The sequence below is a fragment of the Phalaenopsis equestris genome, unplaced genomic scaffold (genome assembly GCF_001263595.1).
Source record: "Phalaenopsis equestris unplaced genomic scaffold, ASM126359v1 Scaffold000132, whole genome shotgun sequence".
NCBI classification, from domain to species: domain Eukaryota; kingdom Viridiplantae; phylum Streptophyta; class Magnoliopsida; order Asparagales; family Orchidaceae; genus Phalaenopsis; species Phalaenopsis equestris.
The window spans coordinates 339,856-353,103 of record NW_018164574.1 but is presented as its reverse complement, the minus strand read 5'-3'; the positions used below and the strand labels follow the sequence as shown (position 1 = coordinate 353,103).

The 13,248-nt window shown below is 33.0% G+C and overlaps 2 protein-coding genes across 3 annotated transcripts in view; one reads left to right on the top strand and one right to left on the bottom strand.

Annotated features, from left to right (window-relative positions):
• LOC110021320 (ER lumen protein-retaining receptor A-like) overlaps window positions 1-12,121 on the bottom strand; it is a 27,108-nt gene extending 14,987 nt beyond the window's left edge. Inside the window, exons 1-2 of the mRNA XM_020719764.1 lie at window positions 11,811-12,121; window positions 11,454-11,719 (exon numbers count right to left, since the gene is read on the bottom strand). Of these exons, the coding sequence (XP_020575423.1) occupies window positions 11,454-11,719; window positions 11,811-11,901 (357 nt within the window). The 5' untranslated portion in view covers window positions 11,902-12,121. The remainder of the gene's footprint in view (window positions 1-11,453; window positions 11,720-11,810) is intronic.
• LOC110021318 (ubiquitin carboxyl-terminal hydrolase 6-like) overlaps window positions 1-13,248 on the top strand; it is a 135,282-nt gene that overhangs the window by 65,032 nt on the left and 57,002 nt on the right. The window lies entirely within an intron of this gene.

The window sequence follows — 13,248 nt, the reverse complement described above, 5'->3', positions numbered from 1 at the left end:
TTTATTCCCCCCCCCCCCCCCCCTCCCTTTACTTTGGCATAAGAAAATGGCAATAAAGATGATTCTATGTGTATGGGATGCACTCCTTATTGCTTAATTGCCTTGAAAGATTTAGTTTAACTAATTATGGTGTTTCCTTCAGCCCTTATCAGATTATCTCGTGTTGTTGGTTTCCCTCAATTAATTCAAAATAGCTCATGTGTTTGAAGACTGTGGTTAGTTATACATTAGGTTTGTTCAAAACCTGATGGATGGTGGTACTGAGCACAAATCAATTGGCTATTTCCTTTTTCTTTAATTGCCTATCATACTAAAAATTGGATTCAAGTTTTTACATTAACAAACTCCAATTGTGGCTATATTGGTTGATCAGTTTCCATATCCAAATGATTTCTGCACCGCAATTGGTACTTAGCTAATTAGATGTCTTCCATTTCTCAATTATGGCACTATAACAATGACCGGGAATTGCTTAGAAATTGTTGGAAACGAGATTTTAAAGTGGAAACTTATCTTTTTGCTAAAATTAAGGTTGGAAACTAGTTATTCTTACAGAAATCCAACCATATCGAATTAAAACTCAAACACAGAGGTGTTGAATTGAAACTAATTGGAATTAAAGTGTGTTGATTGAAACATTAATATAAGCTAGATTTTTTGAGAATTTGAAGAATCAACTAATTTAGGATCTTTAGAAAAATGGGAGTCTTGATATGTTTAAAATTTATTGAATGGTTGATAAAATTTTTATTTTCCTCAAAATTCTTATGTGCTATGAATTTGATTTATTCAAATGCTCTGTAAATCTAGACAACATTTTTTGGGGATGTTTCTCTTTTTGCCGGCATAAACCCAGATCTTAAAAGTGGTAATTTTTAAACTTTCCCCAAGAATAAGAAGCCTTTATCGCAATGTGTTTGCTTGGCACATGAATCCTTTTTCTCCATTTTGTCCTAATGAGTCTCATATTTTCATTTAATTCTAATAAACTAAGATCATTTTAGGACTACCTCAACCTTTTCTAACATAAGCCGAATTTAAAACATGTCCTCTCCTACCTGGATCAACAGATGGTTGACACTTAGGACCCGTTTGGGGCGGCTTATGAGTGCGGGGGCGTTTTTAAAAACACCGCGGTACCGTTTGGATCACGGTTTTTGCCTTTTTTTCTGAAACCTGCTTTTCTGAAAACACGGTTTCATTTTTACACTAAACGTAGACCGCATGTCGAACCCCGCGGTCGACCCGCGGGCTGCGTTTCAGGATAAGTTGCTTATCCTGAAACGCACAAGCTACCCCAAACGCACCCTTAATGTGACAAAACCATCTAAGAAGACTCTCTAATCTTGTAGTTTTTATATTTCCCTTTCATCAAATTAATTTGCGATTGATTTGTACACATAATTAAGATGTCCTCAAGTTTATTACATATCGATTTCCACTTCATGGTGTGAATCTTAATCATTAGGAGACGTACATTTGCTCTAAATTTTATTACAAAATTTCAAATTTTGATGAGCCTTAAATATTATTTTGAATAAAAATTGTTTTTTTTATGATTTTGGATCAAAAGAGGCTATCTTTGCCTAAATTAAAAAGTGAATAACAATAAAAATGTGGTCTTCTGCACATATTTTTTCATCTCAATTGTGGGTTGCATTAGTGAACCCTTTACTCTAAGATTTTCCACATCATTACCCTTTCATTTTTCTTTTTTCTTTAGATGAAAGAACACTCATAAAATAAAATAACATCTAGGACGCACATGCAGATATACATTATTTTCTAGTTAAACAACAATTTATGGAATTTGACTGCAACTATTAAATATACTAAAACCAGTGAACTTCAAAATACACGAAAAAACGACCTACAATATTTGGTGAGAAGTGAAATAACGAACATCTTTAATTTTTACCGAATATCAATTCTCAATATTGAGCATATTCACATGAGCAAAAAATAAATTTCTTATAAAAAAATCAAGACTCGAGAAAGAAGAAAAAAACTGAATTTAATTTCCAAAAGCATTAGAAACTTTAAAATCCCAATGTCTTGTATTTATGATACTTTACCCTCATATAAATTTGGCTTCTGTTGGAAGTTATATTAGGGGTTTAGGGTTTAGGGTTTAGGAGTTATTCTTGTGAGAAGTTATGAGAAATAAATTATTTCCGTGGATTATGAGTTATTTCCTCTCCTATTTTATATTTATTTTAATGGATTAGAAGTTATTTACTTTCTTTTTTTAAGCTTTTTTGTTTTATGTTATTTCATTTATCTCCAAAAATTTAATATAAAATAATTAATTGAAGATATTAGGTGATATATATATATATATATATATATATATTCTTTCATGTGATTTCTTTTTTATTGTTTTTACTATTCTATGATTCATGTAGGGGTTATTTATAACCCATTTCATATCAATATAATTATTCTACTTTATTCCGCATTATTCTGAATTTCAACATGATATCAGAGTTAGATTCCCTACCCTAACTGTCGGTCCTCCCTCTAGAGTCGTCGGACTCCCTTCCTAGCGATACTTTCTCTCCCCGATCCTACTCATTGTCCTTCTTGATCATTTCTCTTGAACCTTCGTGTTTCTTCGATCAAAGTATGAGATAATGGGGATTCGACTCTCGATGACACTGCAGCAACTGCAGTAGAAGCCCTAGGTTTTCCTCTTAATTCGGCATCTCGGCGCCAAATCTAAATTTTTTTTTTCTTCAGGGACAAGCTGGCATAATGGATTCCGAACGGTGCGATTCTCGACGCCTGACCATGGAAGAGGAGGCAATCAAGTTGAATTCCGATTGCGCTACTTACTTGCTTCGCCATTGACTTGCAAGAAGGGAAGTGAATGTCAATATCGCCACTGTGAGGGTGCTAGGCTTAACACCAAGGACTGCATATTCTAGTTAAGTCGCAACTGCTTGAATCCAAATGCTTATTCCAACATCCACCACTTGATGGAATGATTAGACAATGTTCCCTGTTACTACCATCTACAGGGTGCCTATTTGAAATGTGATAAGTTTCCTTTCATGCACAGACCGCCATCTGCTGCTAATCTAGTAGCAAAGCAAAATGTGACAATTTCTGCACAAATCACTACGCAATTAGAAACATCTCAAAAGGATGCCGCAAAAATCACAGAAGGAGGAGGTAGGTTTGTGGAGAGATCTTTAGGATACATGAATGGGCTTGCTAGATCCAAGACAACTTATAATCCTGCTAGAAGTAGCAGCAGTTATTCTTCATCTCAGAATCTTCATGTTCAGCATGATAGGCAGAGAAGCAAGGCTGGTGAAATTTTTAAGAAATCTCCTGAAGTTGGCTACACTTAATTGGAGCGGTTGTAAATCAACATTACTCTTCACTTCTTCGCTACCAGGACAGCCAGGCTATTGAGGTCTTCAGAGATTCTTCTCCTGGATTTGATGCTCTTGTAGATCAGGTTGTGAGGGATATTGATTACTTTTACAAGCAAGATAGTTTCCGAAGTGTAGTTACTCAAGGAAAAAGAAATGTCAATGAATCTTCTACTACACTGGCTAGCTTTATTCATGATAAAGACGCAGAGTTCCATTATGGCATTGAACAAAATGGTGATGATTGAGATAGACAAATGATTTCTTCTACTTACAAGAGGATGTCAAATGGACCATTATTCACTGAAAGAGTTTCATCACGAAGACTCAGGAGTCCTCATGAAATGGATACATCAGGCTCTCCTTCAGAAACTTTCCTGCAACAGAACCTCCTCTGAAGTCGTTTCCTGAAGTAGACCCTCCTCCAGAGCTTTTCCAATATCAAGCCTTTCTCCGGAAGTTTTCCTATATCAGGCCATTCTATGGAACTTTTTCCTGTATTAGGCTCTCTTCCGGAGCTTTTCCTACAGCAGACCGACCCTCCTCCGGAACTTTTCCAACAACAGACCCTCCTCCGGAGCCTTTTCCAACATCAAGCCCTCCTCCGGAACCTTCTCCTGCAACAGGTGATTCTCCGGAATCTTTGCTGAAGCAAACCCTCCCCAAGTGTTTTTTCCTGTAGCAAGACTTGCCTCCGAAATTTTTCCTTTTTCTGCAAGTCATACTCTGCAACTTTTTTTACATATTGGCTACTTCTCTCAAACTCCCTAGCGGCATTACCTGTATGAGTCTTCTTCCTACCTACAGACACTACAGGAACTGCAGTCAAAGACAACCGTGATCAACTGGAAGTCAGTTTTCTTTGTTATTTGTCTACTTCTCTATAAAATCTCATGTAATTCACCTACCTAAAGTCACTGCAGGAACTGCAGTCAAAATCAAACCAGAGTTTGTATACTTCCTTGCAAACTCCCCTGCAACGTTACTTGTAGAAATCTTCCGCCTACCAACAGACACTGCAGAAACTGCAGTCAAAGACACTGTAGTTGTTTACTTCCCTACAAACTCCACTGCAACATTACCTATAGGAGCGTTTCGTCAACCTACAAACACGGCAGAAACTGCAGTCAACACAACCACAGACCGGGATGAATACTTCAAGTTCTACTTCACGGAATCACGGGATCTCCCTCACCCAATGTTTGATGCTTTCAAACCCAAGTTAAACATGATTTTTTTAACCATGCTTCAACTTGAGGGGGAATCTTGGAAATTATATTATGAAATAATTTATTTCTGTTAGAAGTTATGAGGAAAAAATTATATCCTTAAATTAGGAGTTATTTCCTTTCCTATTTTATATTTGTTTCCTTGGATAATGAGTTATTTCCTTTACTATTTTAGGCTTTCATGTTTTATATTATTTCCTTTATCTCCAAATAGTTAATATAAATTGATTAATTGGAAAAATTAAGTGGTATATCTTTCCTTTCATTTTTTTTTCTTTTTATTCTTTCCTATTTTTGAATTCATGCAAGAATTATTTATACCCCTTTTCATATCAATAAAATTATTTCAATTCTGAGTTTCAATAGTTTCCATATTACATTAAGCGTGATCTAAGTAAAAATGATGGAATCAATCAACATCATATCATAATCAAAATGCAATAGAACACTTTCAGATATAGCCCAATAAGACTTTCAAAAAAGTGTATTATGGGATAGACAAAACTTTAGAATTATGAACCACAAACTCTTTTGAAGGTTGTCATGCCATATCCTTCAACCTTTCAAATAAAGTATCGTGAAATAACATGACCACTTTTTTATTTAAAAAAGAACCAAATTCCAACACTCCTTAAACGCTGCTAGAATGTGGATGAATATGCGCAAATAAAAACACATGCATAAACAAATTCTCCCCCTAATTTTTTCGACCATAGGCTTGAGAATTCAATGAATGAGATTATCTGTTCTTCTAGAGCATTGAAACAACTGATTAATAGCTACCATCCTATGGAGTTTAGTCCAACATTTGAAAATTTAGTACAAAGGGCATTCTTCTCACAAGAGTACTACAATGCTATATCCATGCACCATATTGTTGTCCAAACTACACAGTTTTAGAAAAAGAAATATGCATGCTTCAAGGAGGTGAAGAAAATTATTATGCCAATAATTACAAACAATGTTGAAATAATAATTTAGGAACCATTCCAAACAATGAAGAATATCATTAAAAATTTGAAGTAAATGACATCCACTTGCTAACATAAAATACAAAAAAAATTCATAGACATGATTATGAAGTTAATGTGAAAAACTGAAAACTTAGAAAGCAATAGCATGTTATGAAAAACCATGCAACTAAGAGTAACCTTTTCAGATTCATTTCCATTAGTTGAGAATCAGTTTTTTAAAATAAAAAGATATCCTATTGGCATTACTTGAATTGAAATAAAATTATAGAATCACAATGACTGACATAAGTTGAGCAAGGGAATGAAGGAGAAATTCTATTGATTGAATTCTGCTGATTATAATAGGTGAGAAACAGAAGATTCACGGTGAAAAAGAAGAAAAGAAAGGTTCAAATAATGTGATGTTCCACATATCATTTGACACACTATTCTTCAACTATAACAGCACATTAACGATTAATAATCATATAAAAACAGCACTGTAGATGGTTACATTATAATAACATCATTATCTTCACTATCAACATCACTAACTAATTATTTTGTATGCCCATTTGAAATGTAAATAGGCTTCGCTCAAGTTAACCGAGATTCATTATAACAATATTAGTTCGCTTCATTTCAAGAATTTCATCATTGAAGTCAATGTATACTTTTTGTGGAAAACTATCCTCTTCTTTCGCTTAAGAATATAATCATTTTTGTAGAAAAGAAGTGACTATGAAAGTGTGGATTGCTAATTTTTTAAATAGGAATCTGTACACAATACTACAAAGAAAAAACCCAAAAAAAAAATAATTACAATAACAAACACAAAAAACCGCCCATAGCTATCCTACCATTTGATCATTTAGGTAATTATTGATTGAAGCCAATGGAGCAACTCGCGGGATCTTTCTTTTCTTTTTTGTAAGTGAATCTGTGAGAGAGGAATTTTTTTATGGCCCTACAACATTGCCAATTAAACTGCATAATACAAATCTACCATAACAAGTTCTCTTATAAGCTTATTGAATTTGGGGATACAAAGCCAATTGGTAAATATATCAATAAATAGTCTTTTTTTTGGGACGTATGGAGTGAAAATCAATACACTTCCTAGTTTTTTCTTTATAAAATACCTATCTATTTCTCCATATTCAATATGATCACATTATCCATAACTGTGAGTAAAATTGAAGACTGATTTATTGTCGTAGTATCTTTAAAGGCTCTATAGCTTTAGATCTTCCAAATATGATATTAGCAATTGCTCTGATTTGGATTCAGCACTGGAATTTATTTTTTTTTATTTTTATTTTATTTTTATCTATGTTAAACAGTTACTATTTTTTAAAAACTAAAAAATGCCTTAGGAGTGGAGGAAGAGTTTTTTGCTCTCCAATTTTAAGAATAAAGGGGATGCACAAGAGTGGTCAATTATAGAGGAACTAAGTTGATGTGTCATACTTTAAAATTATCGGAGAGGATAATTGAACATGGGTTAAGATGTATTACAAAAATTTCTCATACTCAATTTGGATTTATGTCTGGCAAGTCTACTATGGAAGCTATACATTTATAGAGAGGTTTGATGGAGAAGTTCAGAGGCCATAAGGAGGATCTACATTTGATTTTTATTGATTTAGAAAAAGCTTACAATAAGGTTCCAAGAGAAATCCTTTGGAGAGTTCTTGAGAATAAAGGTGCTGATATGACTAATACTCAAGTCATTAAAGATATGTATGCTAGATTTGTTAATTGCGTTCAAACTGAAGGAGGATTGACCGAAAATTTTTCTATTTATGTTGGATTACATCAGGGGTCAGCTTTAAGCCCATATCTTTTTGCTTTAGTTATGAATGGTCTTACTCGATATTTACAGGAGGATATACCTTGGTGTATGTTTTTTGTTGATGATATCCTTCTCGTGAATAAGACAAGAGAAAAAGCCCACGAAAAACTTGAATTTACAAATCCAAAATTAGAGTCTAAAAGCCATCGTTTGAGCAGAACTAAAAGCTAAAATTGAACACATGGAATGTAATTTTCGTAGTAGTAGTTATAGTGACAGAAGTGTAACTTTGGGTGATCAAATTATTAAAAGATGTGAAGGATTTAGATATCTCGGGTTTGTTGTTTAAAGTGATGGTGATATAGATGGGGATGTTAAAAGTAGAATTCAAGTTGGTTGGCTAAAGTGGAGGAATGCTTCGGGCCATTTGTGTGATAGAAAACTACCGCTTAGACTGAAAATAAAATTTTATAAGAGCGTGGTGAGACCTGCAAGGGTCTATGGCGTTGAATGTTGGCCTTTAAAAAAGAAGCATAATACTAAGTTAAGTGTTGTCGATATTAGAATGATTAGGTGGATGAGTGGCTTTACACTTAGAGACAAAATGCGAAATGATTATATCTGTGATAGGGTTGTTGTAGCTCCCGTGACGGACAAAATCAGAGAAAGTCGTCTTAGATGGTTTGGTCACATTAAACATCGACCATCTGATGATCCGATTTGGAGAGGAGATGTTTTAGATTCAACTTATATTAAGAAAGACAAAGGTAGATCTAGGAAGACTTGGGCTTATTGTTTAAAAAATGATATTAATTTATTATAACAAAAGAAAATATGACACTAAATAGGACGTAATAAAGAAAAAAGATTCATTTAGCCGACCCCATGAGATTAAGGTTTTGTTGTTTTTGATGTATCTATGTTAAACAATTTCCTACGATAAGTGGGAAATATTATGAAATGAATCTCCCATCCACTTGTGACCCTGCATAATAAGCATTAGTTATGGTGTAAAGTACCATTTTTTGGTAGAGAATTTCATTTTCTATACTTAATTTAAGATAACTAAGGACAAAACAATTTAAGGGAGGTTCTTTGTATATGTGCTTAAATTGACTTATGAGACTTACTATAAAGGAAATATCAGTGTGTAGGAGTGATAGATTGATTATCCCACTAGTCTTCGATATTGCCTAACATTCACTTATGTTTCTTCATCTGTAACGTTTCTTACCTGGGTCGATCAGAGTTTCAGATAATTTTCAATCAATCATTTTTATTTTCCTTAATAAGTTCATAATATGTTTTTAATGAAAGGTGATTAGTCTTTATTCTAATTAGGCAATATTTATACATAAGAAAATATTTAAGTTTACCTAGTTCCTTGATGTCAAATTCTTCAATAAGTTTCCTCCGAGTGATTCATTTCCTTGGCATCTCCTATAATAATTATATTTTCAATATATACAATAAGAATTGCAATTTTTACATCAATGTAATATTTTATGAAGAGAGTATAGCCTCTGACTTTATTTGCACCCCATTTCATACATGCCTTTTATAAATCTTCCAAATCATTTTTTTGGGTATTGTTTGAGACCATAAAGTGTCTTGTCAATCTGCAAACCTTATTTTTTATGGAAGAGCTATCAAGTTCTAATGAAAGATCCAAATAAACCTCTAGTATAGTTATTATTCAGAATTGTAAGCAAATTATAAGCTAAGTGGCATGTCAGTAGGGTAAACTAAAAATGGCTAACAAGGAAAATGAATTTGGCTCAAAGTTTAAAGATCATTCTTGAAATAGATTGAGATTTGGCTAAATTCAATGAAGTTATTAATGAGAGCCAATTCAATGAGGTTATTAATAAGCCAATCATAGAACAAATCAAATGTGAACCAAGCAAAGCCTAGAGTACATCAAAAAATATATGCATGCATGTAGAAATGTACATACACAATATTATATATACATTTTCATTTTAATTGATGTATATATGCATTTATATACATACACTTAAATATTATTAGTTTAAATGAATATTATACTAGAATTTTATCTTAAGGATAGAAAACATTCAAGATATTCAAATTTTGGCCCAAATGGCAATCAAATAGCAAACCATACTTAGATCGAATTAAGATCTAATCAATCTATTCTAAAGCCAAACTTACTTCAGCTTAAAACCAAATCAAATTACTACGATACAATCATGAATTGAGTTTCAATCAACTCAATATAAATGGTTAACAACTTCTATTTGAGAGTTAAGTACTTTTATGTTGTGTATCCACAACAAAATTTTTAATAAGAAAGTATAAAATATTCTAAACTTGCTAAAGAAGTTAACGTTAATACATCCGATGAAGTACTTCCACTATCTAGCAAATATATAAATGTTTTTTATAGCAAAAAAAGTAAAAACCCCAACCCATCTCAAAAAAATGAAAAAACTTCCCTAACTTCATCACCATTAGCCTTATCCTAACTACGTGCAGTTGGCTTTATGAATAACGACTTTTCCTTGGTTTTTGCTAAGTGTACTCTTCACAAATCCTCTAAACAGCATTAAGTCCATCAATTCGCCTTCCTAATCCATCAACATTAAATTTATTTACCCATAAAATAGTTTATCATATACTAGTGCATATTTCCAAGCTGCCTAAATCTATTTTTCAGTCTTTCTATCAATAGATGCTACTATAACCATCCATCTAATATACCTGTTCTCCAAGTTATCCTTCCTAGCTTTATGACATCCATTATAAGATTCTCATTTCGGTTACACTTAATTTAACAATCAATGTTTTTCTCATTGTTTAACGCTTGAATTTATACAACATATTTGGCCAAATAGTAATTTTATAAAATTTAAATTATTTCTCAATTTTAGTCCACCAACCAAACTTCAGAAACTATATCATCATTTACATCATTGTAGTTCTATAAAATAAATCCAAAATACTTTAAACCTATAATGAATACTTCATTTTATTAATAATTTTAATTAATAATTTATCAATATCAAATCCACTAGAATCTCATATCATATGTGTGATCTTTGCTCTACAAATTCTAAGATGTATCTTCTAAATAATTTCTTGGTTGTTCTAACTTATTAATTATGCATGAAGATTTCTCATCAATTAAAACTTCAAATTGGGTGTGCCGCACAATGAATATAATTTGTTAAAATCCCTATAGCTAATACAAGAACATATGGGATCAATGTTAATCTTTTTTTTTTCCCAAATGAGAGGTGGGGACTCATTGATGTAGGCAGAACACAAATCCAAGACCTTGGTAATAAACTAATAATTTCAAAGGTTTTCATCAATTGAACTAGTTGGCACCCTTGAGTAATTCGAAACCATTCAATTTTTCCACAACTAATAACGCATTCTAATACCAACCAATGCTTTACATTCATGTGTTAAACTTCAACATGCCTTTAACAGACATTTTTCCTCATACATCAAATCAACTTTTCTGGTACTAAATCATATACATCATCAATATCAATAAAAATCATATGAAGATCTATCCCTACATTATACAAAAAAAACTTTCTGAAGGGATGCATGGTAACGTATTTAAGTGGGATTTAGCTTAAATCTTGTCAGACAAAAAAATGACAACTTTAAATCCAAGATTTAGTAAATCCAATTTCTTCTCAGTTTTTCCTTAAATACCAACTTCACGAAATCATGTTATTGGAAGAATTTACTTAATCCAGATGTATATAATTTACTAAAGTTGTTAAAGTTCTTACCATGCAGCCCCTTAATTTCCTAAGTCCAAATGTCAATTTTATTTTATATGATAGGCAAGTAATTTAATAAGTTAAATATTGTCTAGCATGTCAAATGACAATTAATTTAAGGTTTGAGGAAGTTCAAGAAGTTCTACGAACAGGAAAAAATAAATAAACCAATGCAAATAATCAAGTGATCGAGATGCTTAAAAAAAAATAACATTAATATTAATGAATAATTTTCTTCGGATTACTACCTGAGTAATATTAACCTAGTAATAATAATAATAGCTCAATGAAATTGGAAAAGCGAGTCCATAGACTAGAAAGGTTTTAAGTACCTCCCGAACAGTAAATTCATCGTGAAAGATAAACGCAAGCACAAGACTCCCACCGACAAGAATGTAGTGACGGAATGTATCCAGCTCCTTATCATACGTCCGCCGTACCAGTGGATGCGCGCGCATACACCAAACAATGGCAATCGAGCTTGATATGAACACCACCTTCATTACCGAATTGTAAACCGAGACGAAAACCGTGAGTAAGTCCAAGTAACGTGTCAAAAACACCAAGACATAAAGCTCCTGCGTCTTGAGGGAAATCCCTACATCCCCAGATTTCAAATAATGCCTATCAAAATACTTCGCAGAAAACAAAAAATAAAAAAAAGAAGTAGAAAGATCAAGATCTAATACCTGAACAAGTTTTTGTAGCATATATCTTGAGGAGGAGAACAAGGACGCTGAATAGATGCGTCATGTCGCCTGCTAATCGGAAAATATTCATGGCGGAGAAATAATATAGCCCAGGATTGACAAGAAAGTTATTACGATAAGAGATTCCGGCTCCGGATCCCCTGAGCTAGGGTTTTGGGAGACGGGGAACTTCGAGAAATTCGAAGGAGCTCTTCGAGATGTCAAAAATGCTGCTGAGCAGAGAGGAGAGAAAGAACCCGGGAGGCATTCGTGGGAATGGAAACGCTGAGGTGGCTTGATAGTTTGGCTTTTACGGGCCACGTTTATGCAACCCAATTTGATGATTGGGCTCAGTTGCATGTGGCCAATAGGCCTCTTTACAAAAATTGGGCCATCTATTAGGCTCAGTTAGCCCAATTATATTCTTTCGGAGCATATATGACTAATAAGTGCGCTTGTGTCATTATCATTAAATCTATCATATTGTACATTACGTGCATAATTTGAGAATATAAGATCATTATTTATGATGATCATTTGTATGATTTGCAAAATTGTTAGAGCCTGACAATTTACTAATTTGTATGTTAAATTCAACGTATGATTTGCAAAATTGTTAATTTTGGCGATTAACAGCCTGACAATTTACTAATTTGTATGTTAAATTCAAAATTGTTCGAGAGACACCCCTAAGGGATGGAGCATGAGAACGAGTGAAAGAGATGGAAACAGAGAGAACAATATCACATTTTAAAACAGTAAAATCATGTAATATTTATTCATGAAATGAACCCTCTACTTATAAAAATGGAGGGAGCATAATTACATTTTATACTCTATAATACATTAATACAAATGGGGTATATTAGTCGAAAATGAATCCAACTTCCTTTTTGATTTTCTAACACGAGAATGTAGCATGGAGGATCAAGAGTGAATCATCCCTAGATGAAGGGGCCTATGACCCCTGCTAATTACGGTTACGGAGTTGGTTCCTCTATATTCCAAGGAAGATGGAGAGATTCATCTTCATGCATGGTAAACATAACCACGTATCTCTATGGATACCCAGAGATCCAACATGAATGAAAAACTCTCTCTCAGGAATCCAAAAATCCAAAATCTTACACCAAAATCCTTGAACCATAACCCAAAATATTTATTGAAGTTGTTATTTGACATATCATGTAGAGACAATGCCCACATTTTTTGCTCAAAGCAAGCATCCTCATGTCCTCCTTTATAAAAAAATGAGGTATTACACCTTATCAATTCAAAATGATCGATTAAAAAACACTAAAATACAGTTATCAAAGAACAATTACTTTCAATTATTTGGCATATATCAAAGCTATGAATAAAACTTTTTATATTCTTATTACAAGAAGAAAGCATTCATGTATGGATGTTTGTAATGATAACAAAAATTTGCTTATTG